The sequence below is a fragment of the Pinus tabuliformis genome, chromosome Q (assembly GCF_031772625.1).
Source record: "Pinus tabuliformis cultivar Carrire ecotype Pingquan chromosome Q, CPIR1, whole genome shotgun sequence".
Taxonomy (NCBI): Eukaryota; Viridiplantae; Streptophyta; class Pinopsida; order Pinales; family Pinaceae; genus Pinus; species Pinus tabuliformis.
Genome location: NC_142296.1, coordinates 1,198,378,216 through 1,198,403,149, shown reverse-complemented (window position 1 = coordinate 1,198,403,149; position 24,934 = coordinate 1,198,378,216). Strand labels below are relative to the sequence as shown.

The 24,934-nt window shown below is 33.7% G+C and overlaps 1 protein-coding gene across 1 annotated transcript; it reads right to left on the bottom strand.

Moving 5' to 3' along the window:
* Nucleotides 1-16,804: 16,804 nt before the first annotated feature.
* On the bottom strand, nt 16,805-20,916 carry LOC149224061 (pectinesterase-like). Its single transcript, XM_089383478.1, has 3 exons — nt 19,809-20,916; nt 17,736-17,750; nt 16,805-17,625 (listed from the first exon to the last, which is right to left on the bottom strand). The coding sequence occupies exons 1-3, from the start codon at nt 20,836-20,838 to the stop codon at nt 16,946-16,948; spliced, it is 1,725 nt and encodes a 574-aa protein (XP_089239604.1). The 5' UTR covers nt 20,839-20,916; the 3' UTR covers nt 16,805-16,945.
* Between the last annotated feature and the right edge of the window lie 4,018 nt (nt 20,917-24,934).

Below are 24,934 nucleotides of genomic sequence, written 5' to 3'. Positions count from 1 at the left end.
AAAAGTCTAAGCCATTGATATGTGGCAAGAGTAAATTAGCTCCTGAAATGAAGAATCTTCCAGACGATATGACTATCACACCTTGGAGGGCGATGCAAGGAGTGAAACATGAAAAAATTGTCAAAACAATATTATCTCGTGTGAGGTCAGGGGAATTATCATTGGAGGAAATGTCTGAAGAATTTCGAAAGTAATTTTGTTGAAACATTTTTATTTATTTCTAGATTATAATTATATTTTAAATAAAACATGTTGTTCTTGGTAGTATTTGTTATACATATCATTACATTAACTTTTTGTTACTTTATCTATGCAGTCACAAAGTTTATATGAAAATTCAAGAACAAATGGTTAGATTGTTGAATGAAGATAGTTGGGATGATGTTGTACGCAACTATCCAGATTCAAGTTCTACATCAACATTAAAAGCTTTTTATCTTGCATTTAAAAAGGTATCTTGATTTATACATTCATTTTTATTCACCTGTGTACTATTTTTAATTTATAACTTACACATATATTTGTTTACTTTATAAAATATGAGGAAGGATGATAATGGAGTGCCAGATAGTTTCAAAACCTTTATTGAAAAAATAAAGATCGAAAGATTGAGGAAGCAACGTATTAAGAATGTTCAACTTGATCCAACTCTTAATCATTTCATTTGGAATGGGCTAGACACTATTCAACATCAAGTAATACAAGGCGACTGTGAAGACATTGCTAAACTCATACCTAAAAGGGATTATGCCCTAGTCATTGCAGATATTCCCCATGCTTTCAATATTCCAAACATTGACTATGATAGTGACCTTTATACTTATCAAGCTCTTAGTAAAGTGGTTGCGGGATTTGTAGAAGTCGCGTCATCACCATTATGGAGATTTGTGACATTTAATTCAGACACACAATTGGAAATGATATTGTCAAGCTTCAAGGGGAAAACAAATTCAAGGATGCAGCTTACATGGTAAGACGTTTAAAATGTATATTTGATTAATGTTGAAATATTTATTTATGTACAAGTCAATTGAACTTTTACTATTTCATGTTATAGGAAAAAGTCAAATCTTCTTAACAATGAAGATCAACAATTTATAAATGATTGAGAGTTCATTCATATTGATAGTTGGGCAAAAGATGATAGCCATATGTCTATGATTTTTAATCGGGTAGACGGAAAGAGTCATAGCAAAATATTGACTTATGATGCTGTTATGAGAAAACTAACATATGAAGACAAAGAAGAAAAAGGAGAGATAGTTAACATTTATCAAAAACCACAATTATTGATTAACTATCTTATAGACATTTGTTCAAATGAAGGAGATTAGGTTCTGGATTTATTTTCTGGCTCAAGTAAGTTTTATTATATGGAATTGAATTTCAATATGTTATTTTTTTAATTAATATGTCATTGTACTAATTTAGTTCATTATTTCTTTTGTGCTTGATAATTAGGTGCAACACTAGCACGTTGCCTTCAAAAAGGAAGAAATTGCATTGCAATTGAAAAATATCCAGTACAGTGCAATTTCATTCAGCAAAGAATTAATGCTCTTCAATTTCTTCTAGATGCAATGCACGAAATTGGGTTGAAGAAAGGGGACTTTAGTGAATCACGTGTGACAAAAAAGGCAAAGGAACCCCAACCACCATCACATAGAATGTTTGGAAAGACATACATTGGGAGATTCGCAGATATCAAAGAGCATTAGAAGAGAAAAATGAGCAAAGGAAACAGAAAATATTGTGCAAGACAATGATGAAACTCTAGAGGACGAAGAGTTTGGATTACGTGACATTGTTGATTAAATTTAAGTTATGCTTGTAAATCAAGCTTTGCAATGTTTTGACTTTGACATTTTATGAGAAGAATAAACACTCAATTAGGGTTGTTATACATTCAATATTTGCAATATGTGATTTTTGCATTGATTTTAAGTTAATCATTATTTTTTGAAAAAAAAAGTGATTATTATTATTTTTTTGACATGAAATTCATAAAAAAAATTATTATTTAACCATTTTTGGTTAATATTATCGTATAAAAATTGTGATTTTGACATGTCAATTCTAGCAAAAAATTATCAAAACGTGTAGTTTTTTAGTTATATTTATGTTAAAAATGGTTATTTTTATGTCCATTGTTAAAAAATATTGTTTTTTAGAAACAATTATTTCATGTGGATTGAAAAATCACTTAAGGATGTATAAATATGTAGAATATTGAAAATTCTAAATATCGACCTTCTAATTTAAAAATGCAAAACAATAAAAACCTCACAAAAAAATAAATTAAAATAAAAATAAAAAACAAGGAAATGTGAAGAAAACGACCACTTCAAAAATTATCAAATTTACAAAATAATTATTTACATTTTATACATTAAAAAATTTAAAGCTAAAAAACAAGGCTTTTAAAAAAAGGGTGTGATGCAGAATACTCACTTTTTTAAATCAGCATGAAAATGACTACCATTCTAAAACATGATGTACATAAAAAAAAATTAAAGTGCCAAAAACTACGCTCTAAAAAAGCATGTGCATTTTGCATCACCCTTTTCAAAATCAGGTCACTTTTTTGCTATCTCTACGAAACGGGTAACAGTATCAGTTCCCATTCCAAAGTTTACATTGTTCTAAGAAGGATAATAAATTATCACCAAAGTATTATGGTCCATACAAGGTGTTGCAAAATATTGGTACTATGGCATACAAATTGGAGCTTCCTGCAACTTCTCGATTGCACCCAGTTTTCCATGTTTCATGTTTAAAGAAGGTTATAGGCAACAAGCTCCCAGTTCAAGCAATATTGCCAGAACTTGACGAGGAAGGAAAAATTATATTGGAACCGGAAGCAGTCACAGAAACAAGAACTCGACAGCTACAAAATCGATCAATTTCAGAGTATCTTATCAAGTGGAAGAACTTATCTGCTGAAGATTCCACATGGGAGGATGAGAATTTTATACTGAAGCATTCATAACTTCTCAAGCGTTGAGGACAACACTTTTTTGAAGGAGAGGGGCATGTTGGGTCCCTATAATACTAGTGATTACCCCATTACTATTGTAGCTGTACCCCTTATTAATATTGTTGTGCCCCTATTATCCCCATATTGTTATTACTGTGCCCCATAGAATCCCTCTATTGTTATTTTTGTGGCTTTATATTATTATTGCTAGGTCGGCTGGGTTATATTGTGACTCCTTATACTGCTATATATAGAAAGGAGGTTTTGTCATTTGAATCATCCAAGAATTGTTCATTTATGTAATGTAAAGGAGGTTGCCCCCTCGAAGAGGCTAAATTCTAAGGCGTTGATCTATCTTTTCTATCTTTTTCTTGAGCTAGTTTCATAACAGCATGGTTCACCCCTTGGACTGAATTAGCTATGTGTTGGTCATGTATGCATGTCAGGTTGATGTGTGTCTCTCACACTTTCATTCCATGTGCTTTTTGCATTTCACTGATGTTGTTCATGCTTGTAGTGATGTCGTCATGTGAAACTTGTGGTTATTCTGGTGGAATGCAACGTGAGTGTATGACTGGTTACATGTTGATTTATCTTGCTTACATGTATTGTTGTAGTATGCTTGGTTACATTCTTGCTTGATTGGTTACATTCTTGTGTGCTTGGTTGCATGTACCATTCTTGTAGGTTTGATTTCAAGTATTGTTCATTCATTCTTGATCATACATGTTTATGCATATGTGTGGATGGTTATTCATCACTTATGCATGTTCATGGTTGCATTTGGTCAAGTGTATAGTGACGTAATGTTGTTTGTTTTCATGCAAGAGGTCGTGGCGTGTGTTGTTATTGAGGTCATGCATTGATGACTGGGCCCTAACTAGAATGATACTTGCATGGTCATATTCTTATGTTTTATGTTTCTATATGCTATCATGATTATGTTATACATGTATCATGTTGATTTGATGATCTTGCAGACAAGGTATCGTCCCCAAGCTATACTAAGGTACGTTGGTTTATTGTAATTTGGTTTAGCTGTAATGATACACCTTGTAATAAGAAATATAAAATGACTAGCAAGATGGTTGACTACAAAGACTCTCCCTATGAACCCAAAGAGTAGTATGGTGTTGGGAACTCTTCTGATTTCATAATTACAATGAGAAGATTAAAGGAAGAAATAAGGAGTTGTAAAGCAACTAATGACAAAATCATGCAGGCACATGAGAAACAAGCAGAGGTAAATGAAGTAATACTTCAGAGTTTCTCAGATTTGTAGCGACAGGGACCACATCAGATCAACTGTGAGGAGTATAGAACTAATGGCATAAATGGCATTTGGTCGCATGGTGGTCACATATCAGATAGAGATGACGCAATTAGAGATATAATATTGTTGGACACTCCGAATAGGAGAGGTGATAGACATAGGTATTATTCTAGTTTTGATTCAGATAGGAATCACGATTGTCATTGTTATCATCCTTACAGGAGGAGTGATAGGGGATATTTACCAGATGATTTTAATAAAGTAAAGCCACCAACATTTTATGGATATATTAAGAAACTATAGGATTCAGAGGCATGTTTGCTTGGCTTGAGAAAATTCTTCAAGTTGCATGACTATTCAGAGAACATGAAGGCTAGAGTGGCTACCTTCAGCCTCAAAGGTAAAACACACACTTGGTGGCATGATGTGAAGAATGTCAGAATTATTCATGAGGAGGATTTGACTTGCAGTGAGTTTGAGAGGCTACTCGGGAAGAATTACTTATCAGGGAGATACTTTGATAACAAAGCAAAAGAATTTTATGAACTAAATATGGGTTCCATGACAGATGATGAGTACACTAACAAGTTCTTGGAGTTGTTGAGGTATGTCCCTTATCTCATAGAGGAAAAGGCCAAGATTTAGAGGTTCATTAGTGCATTATGGGTTGCATCTAAAGATAGAATTGAGTTCGATGATCCTAGATCATTTGAGGAGGCCATTCAGAAGCTAAGGAATTTCTATGAAAAATTGAAGCGCAGAACTGAGACTAATCCAATCTGGAGAGGTAATGCAAAGAACAAAGGAAAATGGGATAAAACAAGAGAAAGGCCATAGGATACAAGTAATAAGGAGAATGGTGCACCACCTAAGAGGTTCAACGCACCAGACAAAGTATAGGGACACTGATCTGAGGAACAGAATAAGGAGCTCGTGCGATGTCCAACTTGTGGAGGAGATCATCACATGAGAGATTGTCCACTGTACTAGAGTGGTAGGCTTATGATATACAATGTGTAGGAGGCACAAATTGTTGGAGATGTTGGTTAGAGTATTCCATGTATCTATGCAACATTGGATAACAAACAGGTAGAGCATCAAACATCAATCATTGAAATGGATGGTAAGATTAGTGATCAAGTTATTTCTATTTTGATTGACCCAAGATCTAATTATAGCCATATTAGTATTGATTTGGTGGATAAGTTTGGTTTGAGTAGGGAATTGCATGAAAAGTCTTGGTTAGTATAGTTGGCTACGTGTACAAAGAAATGAGTTCATCATTGGGTATGAGCTTGTGCATTTGATTTGAATGGTATGCCTACCACAACACATTTGAATGTATTACCATTAGGTTCATACAACATGACGTTGGGCATGGATTGGTTGTATCTTCATAGAACCAGGTTAGACTGCTATGATAAATCCATTGAGTGTGTTGATGAAAATGGAGAACTAAGAGTCCTGAAGGGTAAGAATAAATCTACATTAGCTAGGATGGTGACAACTATGCAAGCAAAGCATAGTCACAGGAAAGGGTGTAAGTTATTTGCAGTGCACATTTCTAGTGGTGAGGGTAAGGAAGTTGAGGATATAGATGTGTTGAGTAGGTACCTAGTTTTACACTAGTTCAAGGATGTATTTCCTGAGGACACTACAGAGTTACCACCTCACAGGGAGGTAGAATTTTCTATTGAGTTAGTGTTAGGGGTAGCTTGAGCATGAAAAGCACCTTATAGGATGAGCACAACTGAGTTGGTTGAGTTGAAATTGCAGCTAAAGGAAATCTTGGACAAGGGATAAATTAGGCCAAGTCTATCACCATGGGGCGCACCAGTATTGTTCATAAAGAAGAAATATGGGACACTCAGATTATGCATTGATTACATCAGTTGAACGAAGTGACTATCAAGAACAGGTACCATTTGTTGAGGATTGACGATGTGTTCGATCAGCTTAAGGGAGCAATATTGTTCTCGAAGATCGACTTAATATCTGGATATCGTCAGGTACGCATCAAAAAGGAAGACATTTACAAGACCGCATTCAGGACTAGGTATGGGAATTATGAGTTTGTTGTTGTTCCATTTGGGTTACATAATGCTTGAACTACATTCATGTGCTTGATGAATAGTGTGTTGCGTCCATATTTGGATAAGTTTGTTAGTGTGTTCATTGATTATATAGTGGTATATTCTGAAAGCAAGGAAGAACACGCTAAGAATTTAGCAATAGTGTTGAGGTTGTTGAGAGATCATTAGTTGAATTCTAAGCTCATAAAGTGTAGCTTTTTTTAGACTGAGGTACACTACTTAGGGTATGTTGTCTCCAAGGAGGAAATTACAGTAGATCTAGAGAAGATAAGGGCCATCATGGAGTGGGTAGCTCCTAAGAATGTGAATGAGATGAAATATTTCATGGGTTTGACAACCTATTATAGGAGGTTCATTAGGAACTTCTCGCAAATTACTTATCCTATCACATCATTACAAAGGAAACGTAACAAGTTTGAACGGACTGAGGAGTGTGAGGCTAGCTTTGAGAAACTCAAGCAGTTGTTGACACATACACCAGTGCTATAGATTGTATATCCGGAAAAATAATTTATAGTATGCACAAATTCTTGTGAGAGAGGACTTGGTGGATTCCTTATGCAGGATGGACAGGTGGTATGCTATGAGATCGAGAAACTAAACAATAACGAACATAACTGCCCCACACATGATTTGGAGTTAGCATCGATCATACATGCATTGAAGACGTGGAGACATTATCTTCCTAGCAGAAATTTTGTACTTATGAGTGATCACATTGGGTTGAGGTATTTGTTTGACCAATCAAATATGAACACCAAGCAGACTAGATGTTTGGAAATGCTCAACAATTTCCATTTCGATATTAGGTACATCAAAGGTAAAGAAAACAAGGTGGAAGATGCTCTCAGCAGAGTTAAATCACTCAGCACCTATGAACTCCTATGGGATAGACTTATAGGATAGGATCTTTCAGGTAGGTCAGCAGGATGTCAGGGATACGGAGATTGTGAACATGTTGCAACACGATTCTAGTACAGGTAGTGGGACAGGTACACGTGTCAATATAGGTACATGTATAGGTACATGTGCAGGTGCACAGGGTATTGGTTATTGTCTTACAACAGATGGGATGGTCAGGTTCCGAGACATGAGATATGTACTGATAATAGTGAGCTGAAGAAGGTGATCTTGAGGGAGTTTCATGCGAAACCTTATTCAGGTCACCCAGGTTATCAAAACACATTAACCGCACTGAAGAGATTTTACTATTAGTCAAATTTGAATTGAGATGTAGCAGACTTCGTGGCTAGATGTTTTTATTATCAGTGAGTGAAAGCAGAATGTAAACATCCAGGTGGACTACTACAGTAGATTGTGATTCCAGAGTGGAAATGGGAAGTTATTTCCATGGACTTCATCACAGGGTTCTCGAAGAAAGTGAGACAACATGATTTCAATATGGTTATTATGGACAAGTTGATGAAGGTTGCACATTTCATTTTAGTGATGTATACATTTTCACCTAGTGATGTTGCACTGATATTCATCCAAGATGTGGTCAGATTGCATGGTGTTCTGAAGAATATTGTGTCAGATCGGGATGCAAAGTTCACTTCGAAGTTTTGGAAGGAGTTATTTGCAGGTTTGGGCACAGAGTTGGCCTTCAATATGGTTTATCATCTACAGACAGATGGATGGACAGAGAGGCTCAACAGGATATTGGAGGACATGTTGAGGATGTATGTGATGCATCAACAACGAAAGTGGGAAGCGTACATTCCATTGGTAGAGTTCGCATACAACAATGGGTATCAATAATCTTTGAGAATGAGTCCTTTTGAGGCATTATATGGGTGAAGTTGAAACACTCCCATTAGTTGGAGTCATCAAGTTAATAGGTTATTGATTGGACTAGATATGTTGGCGGACATGGAACAGGAAATGCAGGTGATCAAGAAGAATTTAAAGAAAACATAGGATAGGAAAAAAATCTATGCAGATCAAAGAAGGTTGTTCAAGGAGTTCTAGGTTGGGGAACATGTGTACTTGTGCATCAAACTGAAGAAGAGATCCTTGCAGTTTAGATCATGTTTGAAGCTGACACCGCAATTTTATGGACCCTTCAGTATCGTTGAGAGGATTGGGTCAGTAGCCTATCAACCTACACTGCCTCCAACAATGAAAGTCCATGATGTTTTCCATGTATCATTTCTTAAGAAGTATGTTAAGGATGTTGGTCATGTGATTGACTGGTTTGTATTGCAGAGGGAACCAAATGGAGAATTCCAACTGGAGCCTCAATGTATATTATAGAAAAATGTGCTCATGCTTCGGAACTGAGCAATCGAGCAAGTTAAGGTGCAGTAGAAGAACTTTGGTTCCAATGAAGATACATGTGAGATCGTGAATCAGATGCAGGTCATGTATCCTTGTTTTTCAGTTGAGGCAAAGCAATTTTGGCTTGGTGTTTTGGTATATGCTTTGGTATATGTTTTGATATACGTTTTGATGATGTTTGTTTATGTACGTATATATATGGATGTAAATACTGCCACGAGATGTGTTATAAAGCTCCACTATTCAGTATGTTATTATGATGTCATGTTATTATGTTGGTTTTATTTCAATGGGGTGATCATTGTAAACATTGCATTGAGCTAAGTTATAAAGCTCCATTAGAAATATATTTTTCTTACAACAGTTTTGTGGTTATAGGTGTTGTTAAACATCGAGGATGGTGTTCCCTCAAGGGGGAGGTTTTTGTATAACCCTAGTGAAAATTCCATGTAATAAAATGAAATAAAGGCAAAATAATAACCACGAATGATGGGACACTTATTCCAAGCTAAATGTTGGGAAAAATCCTAGTGATGGGGATTACTTTTGATTGTTTATGGCTAAGGAAATTGGCAAAGGCAATGGGTAAGGTTTTGTAAAGGAAAAATGGAAATTTTGGCATAATAATTTATGAAAATAATGGAAATTAGGAGAAAAGGGAGGTGAAAGGTCACAGGTTTCTTGGGAGGAGGAAAATGAAGGAAAGTAATGGCAAATGAAGAAAATAGAGGCCTCACTGATAAAAAGGTTTCTGAGGATCAGTTGGTAGCCTTTTGTCATTTCATTTTTGGAGCTCTCCGATTATTCTCTCTCTCTCATACTCTTTGAGACTTAGAGTTTTCTTGGAGCACTCTTGGATGGTGTGGCATACTTGGATTCTTACAGCAAGAAGTAAAAGGAAGAGCAGGAAAGCACAAGAAGGCGTCAGGATCAACAACTAAATCAAATTTGATTGCAGGTACTGAGTTGCATGCATGTTTCCTTCGCTAGTTCTGGCATGCATGGCACATGGATGTGGTTTCTTGGTTGTGATCTATCATTGGCATGGAGGATTGCCTAGATTGACAGTGGATTTCCTAGCCTCACCATTTCCTAGATAGCCATGGTGATTGTGGGTTTAATTTCATTGTTTTTTTTTGGTTGTTTCTCATGTTTCCTTAGCTTGGGTTGAGTTATTAGTTCTTGGAAGCCCTGGTTGGACAAACGATTTAGAAGCCCTGTAACAACTTGGGTTGAGTTACTAGTCCTGGAAGACTTGGTTGGAAAAATGCTTTGGAAGCCCTTGGTGGGTTGATTTACTAGTCCTGGAAGCCTTGGCTGGACAAAAACTCTGGAAACCTGGTAGCAGCTATGGGTTGAGTTAGTAGTCCTAAAAGCCTTGGTTTGAACAAACGCTCTGGAAGCCATGGAAGGCTTCATTGGAGACCAATCTGATGATGGTTTTGGGATTTCCGACCATGAGATGGAATTATTGTTTGATTGCTTGAGGTGGATGGCCTCTGGAAGCCCTAGATGGTTCTTTATTGATGTGTTCTATGAGATCCCACATTCATGCTTAGAATATGGCATGGGGGTGAAAGGCTAAAGAGATATTTGGTTCAACCATTCTACGGTTGGGTGGAACGTGGAAGTCCCATCCCGGGTTTGGATTTTGCATCATTAATGAAAGGTGTTTTCTCCTTGTATTTATTTGATAATTTTGATGGATTATATGTGGTCTATATCACTGTACTTCCATGATTATTTTTTTCTACTATTATGTTGGTTATGTATGTGCTTTATGACAACAACCATGTGTGGCTCTCATCATGTTTTTACTTGTAATTGAATAGTCAATGTATGTATGACCTAATGGATGGAATGGAAATTAATGTGTTGAGGCATTAATGGTTTTTAACGATTCTCAGCTAAATATGAGACCCCTATGCTCAGAACTGTTAATTACACATGTAGATTACATAATTGCAATATGTTTAACGAAATTCCTATCGTGGCTAATAGGGGTCCAATCAAGGTCTTGAATAACAATTTTCTTTAGTACTGTCATTTCCATGTTATTTTATTGATATGAGGAGATGGTTCAATTCTAGGCAGTGACCTAGGCTCTAGGCTTGAAAAAGTAGATCAAATATTGATGTCATTGGCATAACAATGACAATTTTTGTCTCTCATCGCTAACAGGAAAGCCTGTGAGAGTGAATTTGGGTTTCTAAAGTATTGGATTAGTTCATGACTATCTTGTAGCCAATGTTAATGTTTGTATGGTGTGTTTACATTGGTTCCACTCCTTAACATGACTTAGGAGGTCAAATCATATCATAGTGGCCTCTCGTCGCATGCTTACCCTAACTGGTCGGTTGCTTGGGTATATGTGGGAGCAGGGTGTTAGAATTTCTTCATGATCACCCAAAATTATACTACAAGTGGATATGACCATTTTGTTTACCTGAACAATTTGAATGGTATTTTCATTATCCTGGTGTTACATGATGACACCATGCATGTTTCAAGAAAAATAATTGATGAGATTAGCATGTTGGAGCCTTTCATGGCTAATACATTTGATATCAAGGATCTAGGAGTAGAAACACAAACATTATGCATTAATATACACAAAAACAGAAAAATGGTAACCTCAAGTTTTCAAAAAAAAAAGTATATTGAGAAAATAGTTGTAAAATTTGGGATAAATAATATGAAACCTATGTATATCTATTTTGCATCCCATTTTAATATTTTTTCATGCTTATGTCCTAGTATTGTGGAATAAAGTGATCATATGTCTCATGTACCATATGCCACACTGTAGGAAGGTTGTTGTATGCCATGCTATGTACTAGAAAAAATATTTCACATGAAACAGGTATTGGTGATAGGTGCATGGAAAAACTAGGAAGAGATATTGGAATGCAATGAAACGGTTATTTTGGTATCTGAGAGACACAATTGATTATTGTATCACTTTTTATGATAGTAGTGATTCTATATGTGGTTATGTTTATTTGTATTTTATATGAGACTTGGACAAGAGCAAATCTACGTTGAGTTAATTAGATTTCAAAGTTTTAGGAAATAATTTATTTATCCACTATAAGATAAGAGTATATTACTGTCTCACATGCTTAAAAATTGGAAATTTGGTTGAACTTCGTTTTTGCTAAGCTTGGAAGAGCACAAATAGTGTAAATGCATTTTTTGATTGTTAGAGTGCTATTCATTTCACTAGAAATCCTACTTATCTTAGCATTAGAAAGCACAATGATATTAAGTATCATTTTGTAAGACAAGTCATTGGTTAAGGTTGAGTAGATCTAAAAAGGTTGACACTCAAGAAAAAATTACAAATAGGTTTATGAAACCAATGTTATTAGAGAATTATTTATGGCATTTGGATTCTCTTTGCTTATAGAAGAGATGATGAATGGGCTCGAGAAAGGTATCAAATAAATTCTCTTAGGGTGAAGCTTGGTAGAATGTGAAACCAATTAGTTAAATAAAAATATAAAAACTTAAATTTAATTAAGAAAAAAAAACATAGGACCTGGTAGAACATGCTGAGGATAGAAAGCTTGTTAGATATAAATGGTTGTACAAATTGAAAAAATATTTTGATATCAACGTTGAAAGGTATAAATCTATAATAATTTCAAAAGGTTACTCTCGGATGGAAGATGGACGATACCTTTGTTGTAGCCTCGAGCATAGATATAAATAAAGGCAAGTCTCAAATTTTCTTCTTTAATGCACCACATGCCATTCAACTTCATATCTCTTGTTTTATGGGTTTCAAGAAGCCTTTCCTCAAAATATTTAAGCCCCCCTCTCACTACCAATCCTCTCTACATATCGGTATGAGAAGAGCTACTTCTTAAATTTGAGACAAAACTCTCAAGTTGTACCTTTAGGGCCTTGAATTTTGTGGAACGGTTTATTCTTCTAAAATTGATCATGCAATCTATGCCCACCAACATTCTCTCAACCTTAGTTGCTCCAAAATCGATTATTAACAAGATTTGTAGACTACAACACTCCTTCCTATAAGGGGATGCCCATCTGGAGAAAAAATGGGCCTTAGTCACTTGGGACAAGTTGTTCCTTCCCAAAGTTGTAGAGGGTCTAGCATTACGCAGTGCAAGTCCCTTGAGCCAACCTCTAAGTGCAAAAATATGGTGGAATTGGTTAAATAACCCCTCAGTAATATGGTGCAAAATATGGACTAATAAATATGTTCAGGGACTGCTATCCTCTCAACTTGTTTGAATTTGAGAAGACCCACGAGAATCTCAAATATGGAATGCAACTTGGAATAAAAAAATCTCTAATCCAAGACCATTTTTTCTAGAAAGCGCGTAATGGAATGAAAACCTTATTCTAGGATGATTCCGAGAATCAATGGCCTAAAATCTCCTCTTTTCCCAACTCCTCTCCTAATATGAGATAGTCCCCATCAAGGAGGCCTTTCATTGGTGACTCATTATTGGGATTCATATTCCCCCAAATCTCATTGGTGCTCTTAGAAGATCCAATTCCCAACCTATGTAAGAACTCATTGTAATGATAAAGACCTTCTTTAATAGGCACTGACCACTTAAAATATCGTAGTGAAAATGGATGATGTCATTCTATGATGTGGGTATGATCCATCAGGGGTTTTCAATCTGAAAGAGGTCTGCCTAATCTTAACACAAGCACAACTAGAGGCACTTAATCGTACATGGAAGCATCTTTGGAGACTCAAGCATTGGCCCAAGATTACCTTTTTCCTATGGCTACTCTTAAGAAACAAAACTCTAACCTAGGATAAACTTCAAAGATGTGGCTTTCTAAGTCCCTCAATTTGCAAGTTTGTTAAGCTTAGGAAGAGGATCTGGATCACATTTTCCTTTCCTTCTCTTTCTCCTCAGTGTTATGGGATCAATTGTTAAGCACATTATGAATATCTATTCATATATCCCAACCCATCACGACCTCATTAGAGAACTCGAGATGCTCACCCTTCTCAACTCCCATCCTCAATAGAGCTTTGTTGTTAATTCCAGGATTCATAACCTAGAACATTTGGAAGGAGAGGAATGATCATATCTTCAAAAGTGTCTCCTCCTTAGCGAAGGATGTCTAACATTTCATCCTCTCGCAACTCCAGGAGACAATTGCCTCTATGAAATAGGCCTCTCAATATTGTGATTGTTCCATAGCAAAACAAATTATCATGACCCTTCTTGGGATCAGATCTCAATCTTGCATCTCCGTAAGCTCCTTTTTCACTCCTAAGCTTATTAATCCTTTGATCAAGTCTCCCCCCTATAGGCTTCATAAATCTTAATTTGTATGGAGCATATTGTGACAATCTATGTCCAACTAGTTATGGCAGAGTCTTCAAGAACAACTCAGGACCAATCCTCAATATTTATGCAAGTAAGCTTGACACCACCACTGACAATGAAGCAAAACTATGGGGGCTTAAACAAGGTTTGATTATAGCTTTGAAGAAAAATTATCATCAGCTCCTAATAGAAGGAGATTCTTTGCTCATCATTTCCATTTTGAAAAGCCTCCAATGTGGCTCGCCTCTCTCCAAAATCTTAGGATTTTTGCTCATTGAATTTCATATCACTAAAGTTGCCTCACTTCTTACGTGAGTACATGCTCCTTTTCTCTCACATGTTCGTCGTTCAGGAAACAAGTTAGCAGATCATCTTTTTAATCATGTTGTTGATTCAGATGGCCCTTCACTTGATCCTCAGTGTTCCCAAGCTCTTCTAGATTAGTTGAAAAACTCATTTATCACCATTTCTCTGCAATAATTCTCCCACATAGAGAGCGATGATTCTATTAATATGTCATTACCATGATGGGATAATCTGGAATCATAGGCCATCTATCTTGCTAAACATTTTCATTTGAGCTAGTGTACAAGTTTTCAAATTCTCATTCGAGACGAGCATTTACAAACTGACGGTGGTTGTACTATTCGCCTTGCAAAATATTGATGGTAGTGAATTATGATTCACAATGCCTTCTTGCATGGATGAAAGTGCTCAACATCACTCAGCGGTGGAGCTCTCCCTTAGATGTGTTTGTGTTTGTAGGAAGAAGTACTGTCAATATTTCTTTGTGTCTACACATGTAGTTATGAGGTAACCATATTAATAATTTACATTGCTTATATGCACCCCAGTGTCCATCCAACTATGGGTATCTATTGATTCCCTTGGGCTTGGAAAATTTAGGTTACATTGAATTTTTCTTTGGGCCTTCTATCTCCCCCACAATTCACTTGGTTTCCTTTTGGCTCAAGTTGGATGGTTCACCTTATGCTAATAATCCATCTAACAAATTGCTTCTCCTACAAAATATCAATTCATAAACTGCTTTGATGGGTCCTCTTCCCATTTGTACCTTTGGCCCAAGCTTCATTGACCCAAGGAATAACTATAAGGTGTTCCATAACCCTGGGATAATAGCATTTTAAGGGTCTATCGTCCTGCTCCATAATCAGTTAGTTATTCTACTCAGGCTTTAGAGAAATTGGATTAACGCAGGCAATGGAAACGAGCACATAATTCTACCTTTATTTTTTCTTGGTGAAAATTCAGAGTCCCATTGGGTTGGGTGGCAGTTCGTGGTCTTTTGTAGGTGACTTGTAGTGGCTCCTAACTCCAGTGTTCATGGCTCATGGTTCATGGTACCCAATCTCGTGGCTTGTGTTTTTGCTCATGGCTTAATTGTTGGTGCGTGAGTTGGTCTTCACAGGTTGCTCAACATGTGTGGTTCCAAGTATATTGAGGCCTCTTGGCCTGGCCTTATTCATGAAAATCCTTTCAACCCACTTGTGCTCTTGCAATGTCCCTCTTTTACATTATGAATATTCTATGTTATCTTATATTTTGTTTTAAAAAGCAAGGCCTATGTGTCTGCTGCTGCCTCTCAACATCTTCTGTAAACATGTGGAATGTTTTCATACTATCAAATGTCTTGTTTAAGTAGGGACAATGTAACCTCAAGATCTTAAACTTATGCTATTTTTCTGGTTTCCCTTCGGGTAGAATAGTAGCACACAACAACCTCTTATGTATTGCCTTCTTTGAATAATAAGTAACCGAATTAAAAAAAATAATAATAAATAAAAATAATATATATATATATATAAAATAATAAATGATTATTTTTATAATTATTGTAAAATTTTAACTTATACATTTGGCAACTTTCTTTTCCAAATATAAAATATATTTATGTATAAAAATGTATCTAGTATCTTTATTTCAACATTTACAAAAAGGATTGTGATATCAAAAAGTGAGAAAATTTTCCTATTTTATGTTATTATTAACGCAATGATATAAATTATATTACTAGTAAATATTAATATACATGAAAAAGTACATAAAAAAAATTGCATCATACATCTCAAATTACCAAAATTTAAAAAATTTTAAACAATAACTAAATTATAATAAATTATGACTTTATTATTATTATTATCGTGAAAATATTTAATATCTCAGTTAAATAGATATACATTTAAAAAAACATGTAACACGATTCTTAACTATGGAGATTTAAATCCACTTTATCATGGAGATTCATGTAATAGGCTTTATTATAATACCAAAAAATAAAACTTATTCCATACTCAAATTATTTTATATAGATTTTATTTTTATTTAATTTTATAATACTTTTTTAATTATATAGAAAAACAAAAAAATAACTACCTTTAAAATAATTTTCAGCTTTTTATCTATAACAACAATTAAAAATATTCCATAAATATTTTATGTAAGTTAAATCCTTACCATCTATTTATTACTTATTACCTATTGATAATCATATAAAAACTTTATTTAAAAATAAACATTTCTATTAATATAATTCTAAATTTTCATGGGTTACTTGTATTTATTTGAAACGGCAAGGAAATGATTTAATTCGATAAAAGTAATACATAAGTTCTCCATTTCATATTTTATAAAGATAATTAATATAATAATAATAAAAATGAATTATACGACATCCTTAACACATCATTCAATTTTATTTAAATATAAAAATGAAGCGAATAGATTATAACTGACATTTAATTATTGTCGTAATGGAATCCTTCGCATCATTCTGAGAAAGTAACACATAAAATGGCATAGAAAGTTATGTGTACTACACTAATTTCTTTACTACTTTTCCACGGGCAGAATTATTATGCACGTCCTATAGCATACATGAGCAATGCAATGGGTCTACAGACTGGAACATTGGACATAGAAAGGGTCGCTTAATGATAGCATTTAAATGAATATCAGATATCTGGTTTTGTGATATTCATCATATTAATCCAAGGGTAAAGGGAATTCTTGCAGCAGGAATCCACAAATTACCAAAAATGAATTGGCCAACTGTGAATCTAGCAGCTTCAGTGGCGCTTTTGATAACATGAAATCCATGCCAACGGACACGTCTTGATGTTACTGCACCGACGCCTGTGTTCATATACTCGCCATAGTACAATGTTTGAAGCGCAAAGCTTCCTTTCCATTCGGACCAACCGGCGGGATCAATCAAATCGTCCAGAATGGATTGCATGAACACTGTGCGAGAGTATTGCTTCCACGGTCTTCCGAGGTATGTTTGGATGGACTTTTTAACAGCTTGCAGATCAGGAGCTGGGCTTACCCTGCAATTATGAATGGAAATTCCGGTGTTTTGATTGGGATCAGTTCTTCCTTGAGCTGTAATTGTGTTCTTTTGTTGTCTCATAGGCCTTCTAACCAAGATATTGCTATTTTGGATTACCACGGCTGCGTTGCCAAAGATAAAATCAACCGTTCCATAGATATCTACTTCTCTGTAAAATTGGTGAAGGGAGTAAACATATAAAGTGTCCTGGTATCCTTTGATGCTGCAACGATATACCACCGAGAAGTCTGCGCCTACTCGAAGTGCTACGGCCTGGTGCTTTTGAGGTCCAGCGGTGTTCTCGAACGTCATGTCTCGAGCAATGAACCCTCTTAATAGGGGAAAAACAAGAACCGTTAATACATTTGACAAGTTATACATATGCAGAAACAACTATCGCAGAAAGGCTAAATACATTTGATAAGTTATGCATTAGAACCTGATTCAGAAACGACTATTGCACAAAGGCAGTTTGGCATTGCACACAGAACAAACAAAACAAACGGGAAAAACATTTGGGAATTATACACTACCTAAATTTATGAATTTATTAATGGTTTAGAGTCTAAGTGGAGTTAACGATATCAATTTTTTTTTAAATGCAATTATATAAATTAAAGAAAGAAATCGTGTGTTATTATACTAATATCATATCATGTTTAATATTATAAAATTTTATAATGGTATTTAATTGATTTAATATGTAAATTTTAAAAATATTTGGGAATCATTCACTACTTAAATTTATGAATGGTTTAGAGTCTAAATAGAGTTAACTTAATATGTAAAATTTTATAATGGTACTTAATTGATTTAATATGTAAATTTTAAAAATATTTGGGAATTATACATTACTTAAATTTATGAATGGTTTAGAGTCTAAATAGAGTTAACTGTATCATATTTTTTTGAAATGCAATTATATAAATTAAAGAAATCTTGTGTGTTATTACATTGATATCATATCATGTTTAATGTGCAAATTTTATAATGGTACCTAATTGATTTAATATGTAAAATTTAAAAATATTTGGGAATTATACACTACCTAAATTTATGAATGGTTTAGAGTCTAAGTAGAGCTAATGACATCATATCTTTTTTGAAATGAAATTATATAAATTAAAGAAATCGTGTGTGCTATTACACTAATATCATATCATGTTTAATATGAAAATTTTATAATGGTACCTATTTGATTTAATATGTAAAATTTAAAAATATTTGAGAATTATACACTACCTAAATTTATGAATTGTTTAGAGTATAAGTAGAGTTAACGACATCATATCTTTTTTGAAATGCAATTATATAAATTCAAGAAATCGTGTGTCATTACGTTGATATCATATCATGTTTAATATGCAAATTTTATAATGGTATCTAATTGATATATTTGGATTAATAACATTTTTACATGACAATTTAAATGTTGAAAAGATAAAATATAACGTAATTAATATTTAATATTTGTGTATGGATGTAAATATGCTAATGTTTTTTATTTATGGGTATAAAATAAAAAAATTTGGTTAGCTTAAACATATACATATAAATTAAAGAGTAAATAAATATTGATAAGCATTAATTTATAATTAATTTTAAAATACTTCGTTCCAATTAAATAAATTAATTTTAAAAAAATCATATATATTAATTAAATGATAACTTTATTTTATATATATATATATACTCACCAAATAAATTTTATTGCAATATAATGAGTTCTAGAACAAAGTATAAATATAAGAAAGTATATTTGAAAAACTAATTTTAAATTCTTACTCAAAGTGGCAGACTTGATCGTGTATATATATATATATATATATATATATATATATATATATATATATATATATAACTTTATTGCAATATAATGAGTTATATTCTCATTTAATTGTAAATAAGTTTTATTTCAATGTGATCATTTATCAATAAAATAAGTTAAAAATCTTTTGTAACAATATATTTAAAAAATAAAACAATTCTACAATTTAATATTAATCCAATAAAATAATATCCAGAGCAATGTATAAATATAAGAAAATATATTCGAAAACCAAATTTAAATTCATATATATATATATATATAACAATATTCAACTATACACATTTATTCTCAACAAATAAATTTTATTGCAATATAATGAATTATATTCTCACATAATTTGTAAAGTTTTATTTTAATATGATGATTTATCAATAACATAAGTTAAAAATATTTTGTAACAACATGTTTAAAAAACAAAATAATTATACAATTTAATATTAATCCAATAGAACAATATCCAAAACAATGTATAAATATAAGAAAGTATATTAAAAAACCAATTTTAAATTCTTACCCAAAGTGACACTTGAACGTAGTTATATATAGATAAATATAACATATTCAACTATAGATATTTATTCTCAACAAATAAAATAAAATAAGTTAAAAATATTTTGTAACAACATATCTATCCAGACCAATGTATAAATATAAATATAAAAACCAATTATAAATTCTTACCCAAAGTGGCAGACTTGAACGTAGTTGAACCATCTAGAACATTCTTGCTTCCGGTGAGGATGGTGCGGTCCTTGCCATCGCCAATTAACATCAAATTGGTTTTGGTCTTCAATATGTCCACATTCTCCTTGTAAACTCCGGCTTTGACGTAGATGATATGTCTCCTCTTGGACTTGGAAGGCGCCGCGTTTACTGCTTCGGTGATCGTCAGGTAATTGCCAGAACCATCTTTGGCAACAACGACGTGCGCTTGTCTCGATGATTGTAAATGCCTTCGGTCGTGGGCTGATAACCATCCTGGAAAACCATCTCTCTCGATCAGACTGTAGTGAGAGTCCAACTCCTCCTCTCTTTCTGAACTCAACAGACGGCGATTTTTGAAGCTGGAAAGCTTGTACATGCAAAGCAAATTGCTCGTTAATTCTGACACATTAACAGCTCTGAACGACATTAGAGCTTTTATATTACTGCTCTCTGTTAAATTGAAGTCAAGGAAACCATTCAAGCAGGTTTCCTGGTTCGTCAAAGCCGCGCTCAGCAAATTTGGGATATCTTTCTTGACTGAATTGTTGCTTAAACAAACGTTGAGACTGTCCAACGTATCTTGGAAAAGCACAACACAATCTTGCCATGCCGCCCGTTCCCTTTCATTCATCATATCACTGTCTAGGCTCATGGACAATTCGTAAGCATGTTGTGCCTGTTCCATGCTCTCTGTCAAGGCTAAACTTATCAAAATATCGAGCGATGCTGTCTCGAAGCCACGATATGATGCCAAAGACGACACACATCGGTGGGGAAATCTTGTCTGGCTACAGACCGACTTTACCAAATTAGACAACACTTTCCTACCTTGGGGGTCGTCGTGGACTTCACTGGAAGTAACTGGAGTTCCCATTGACACACCAACGATGTCAAGGAGCAGCATAATTGAAGTCAGTGCTGCAAGGATGGGCCGTTTTTTCGAGTTTTGAGCCTTCCGTTCTTCGTCGCAGTCGACTCGAACGTTGCTCCTTACAAAACTCGTCATGTGGACGCTAAGTCAAGAACTTTCAGACCGATGGACCCTAGGAAGTACTAAAATAAATTCCAGCCAAATAACTCGAATATAAATTTGCACAGTTCAGAACGGCTCCGCTTGTTCCGTGGGAATGAACTCTTCAAGGAGTGCTCTTATAGCATTGCAATTTTCGGTTATGTGGTAACATTAATTTAGCGTTATTCTCTTCTAGGGTTGCAATTTTATCATTACTGTGTGGCTCACACATCAAATCCGCAGATTATTCTCGCCTGAAGGCTGTGATTGTTTCTTATAGTATTGTTAATTCAGCTTTGATCGTTGACACTGCAACTAAACTCGCATTGGATTTCAACATTTATTTTCATTACGTGTTGTTCTCTATAATCTAAAACGTTACTTTTCAGATACGATATCGTAGTCCTTTTTTATTACGGTAATGCACGTAATCCCTAAGGTACAAGATTCGTGCATCACTGTAATAAAAAAGGACTAGTTCGCACTTAACAGTTAGATGGAAATATAGACTAGTTAGATTCCACGCCGTAGCTCATCCTTTTGATGTGCCTCGTTTCATTCAGCAAGTGGGCCAGTTTTGTAGTTTGTTTGTATGTAGAGCGAAATATGAGGAAGTCTTTTAGAAAAAATTGAACGTAGTGTAGATTTTGGAATTAGTTTTGTAGTTTGTTTGTATGTAGAGCGAAATATGAGGAAGTCTTTTAGAAAAAATTGAACGTAGTGTAGATTTTGGAATTAGTTTTTCTTTTTCTAACCTTTTTCAAAGGTTAAAAAAAAGTCAGTTTTGTAGATTTGGGAAATACGTTGTACAAGAACTGGAACTAGGAGTAAATTCTACTATTATTGTAAAATATTCCAAAAAACTATAATTTATGTAAAAATCCACTTTAAACAAATTAATAATAAAGCTGAATCTTTTACTTGCAAATACGTTTGTAAAAGATTATCATTTGATGAAGTTTTTATCCATTTTCATAACTGCCTAGGAATATGATTCCAAGAAGTAATCCTTACGATACATCATTGTATCTTCAAAATAAAGAGGTGGTTCCCAAAAAGAAAACCTTACTCCACATCCTTGTATCTTCGAAATGTAGTCGTTTTTAGAAATGCATTACTGAGTGGCTATGAGAAATGGCTAATGCCATAGTAGAGTACTTAACGGAAGGGCTAGAGTAGAAAAAGGAGGTTTAGATCGATTTTTTTTTTGGAAGGGGAATTTATGTGAATACCAAATATTTTGGAAGTAAAGTAAAATTCATTTAGGGGTTTCAATTATTTCATTATTAGATTTCATTATTAGAGTTTAGATAAAAATGTATTCATCTTTTAATGTTTGAAAATGTGTGTAAAGAAGGTAGATGAGGGTATTTTCCTTTTTAATCTAATTATAGGTTTTTTGTTGTTTCATCTGGTGCTTAGATCATTTTTATGCATGCAAACTTCTATCTCAGTGGATTCACTTTAGTAGCAAGGCTATTGGAAGTAAAGTGAACTTGATTTAGGGTTTTTAATTATGTTACCCTAATGGATTGGTAAGGGAGATAACATAGCTGTGATTGGTTCTTGCATTAGAGTTTTCAATGAAAGTACTCAATTTAGGAGGAAGCATGAGCAAGCATTTGAGAAAGGGTGCAAAGAAGGTAGATAAGGGTGCTAGCTCCACCACAAAAGGATAAGATGTTAGTCCAAGTATATGCTTTGGTATTATTTCATATAAGTGCATAGATCCATCCTATACATGAAAAAGTTTTCATCCCCTTTAAATACCCATAATAGGTAGCTTTTTAACGTAGATATATTAACATTTGGCTAAAAAACTAAGCATTACCGAAACGGAAATTTAAAGGGGAAGGAAACTCTTAGACATAAATTCCATTTGGAAAATAATAGGATCATATGGCATGGAAGTGAATAAGTTTGAGGAGTTATTAAGAGTTAGTATACATCACTTTGGGAATGTTTGCAAAGAATAAGATATAGTCTCTAATGTAGTGATGGTTATAATGACTTTTTCTTTTCCAAGTTTTATATATGAACCTTATATTGTAATTCTAATTGAAAAGATTGTAATGTATAAGGTTCAAATAGTTTTTCATAGTCTTAAAGGAGAAAGAACCTAGGGTCTAATGGTTGGTAAATAGAATTCTCCATGTTCTTCTTCAAACTCATTGTAGGGGGTCTTATGAAAACTATGAGAAAACAACATCACATGGGAGGGTGTTAGCTAACATTTTTTTCTCTCATAGTAGAGACTAATGATATTTATACATTTGAAGAATTCAAGACTATTTCTCTCTATAATAGTGTTTATAATATTATTACAAAAATTATCTCCATGAGGTAAAGAAGTTTCTCTAAAGTACCTCTCTAGATCCAAATGTTCTCTCTCAATATATATATAAGGATATACACAATGTTTGAATTATCTTAAAATTAATGGTTGTGGGAGTCTCTTAAATGGGAGAAGGTTTATTATAGAAGATGGGGAATTGGGTGAATAATATTTTAGGGTTTTAGGAAATATGATTTAACCTTTAAAATAGAAAATTTCCATGATAACACATATTTTTTTATCCTTATTGACCACCGTAGTGGGGAAATAATAGCTTTGAGTGGTAATATTTGAACTTAGAGGGGAGGATCAAACAAAAATTTGGGGGTGGCTTTGTGGAAAAACTCAAATATCATGTGAGATATAGGGAGCAAGTTGATAAGATTGCTTTGTCAAAGAATCCCTTGGATGACTCTAGTATAATGTTTAGATAGCTTGTTATGAATAATCTCAAAAGAATTCTATGTGGTGCTACATGAAAATATTTAAATTTAATTGTCTATCAAATGAGTTTTTATCTTGTTTTTACTGAATAGTAAAAACTTTACATGTGATCATATATAGAAAAGAAATAGAGTTGGACCTAATAAATTTCTTTTATTTAAGAGTTATGATGATACTGACAATCATCTTCTTATCAAATGTTTTTCATCTTCTCATCAAATGTTATTTCTCGGAAGAGAGTGCATTTTCGTTTTTTTTTTAAATGTGCTCGATAGAACTATAGCGATGGGAGGGCTTACAAAGTAGTTTGATAATTGTTTGGTGAAAGTATACAAAGCTTTCTTTGTGATTCTAGCATGGGTATATGCTTGTGAGAAATGCTAGTGCTACTGGGAAAACCTTTCTTTGTAATGTGCATCCAAGGGTCTTAGCATATTAAAATGTTTCTTTATTTGATATAGGTAAAACAACCTATATAGACTATGGCATTGTGAATTGGGATAGAGCCTGGGATATTGTAAATAAGAATAAAATATGGGTTTTTTTATATAGTTACATGAAATGATTATTATTATATAAGTAATGGGGTGTTGTTTTTTTAACGATCTTCATTTTCTAAATTTATGAGCTAATAAAAAAAATGATTTTGATTTTCTAAAATTCTGAACTAACCTAAAAACAAATAATTTTAGAGATTTTTCCCAAATATAATTTTAGAGATTTTTCCCAAATATAATTTTAGAGGTTATATGATATTAAATTTCTTTTATTTAATAAAAAAATGTGTTTCAATTAATACTTACGTTTTTTTTAAGTTTATGATAAATGGATGTGAAACAAAACTCTATCAACATTTTTCCTTGGAGTACTTTCGGGAGATTCAAAACACTTCTATTGTTCTTAACTCTATCTCTTTCAATCATTTATACAAAGGAACACCGATATTAATACTATATATTTAAAGGAAAATTCAAATAACCCAGAAGATAGCGGTATATCAGGCGAAAAGGAGGTGGTCTGGTTTTCATAGTAAACACTACCCTTCTCCATTCCATGGCGTTTGAAAACACTCTCTTTCAGTCTAGAAAATTCTTTTATGTTTTATAACATTTTGTTTTCGTTGAAAACGTTTCTTTGAGTTGGCCTTGTAGTCGCTCTTTTTGGGGTTTCTAAAAGTAATATGCTGTAGCTCAAGTTTTTTTTAAAAGTAATATCCTGTAAATGAAGTTGAGGGGTTTATGTAATTGCGTTGGGATTTAAATGCTGTAAAAACTTAAAAGTGAGGGCTGTCCATCCTATTTTGACGAGATA

Bases quoted from the DNA above. Each gene is read 5' to 3' on its own strand.
- LOC149224061 (XM_089383478.1), bottom strand. From the start codon at position 20,838: ATGACGAGTTTTGTAAGGAGCAACGTTCGAGTCGACTGCGACGAAGAA.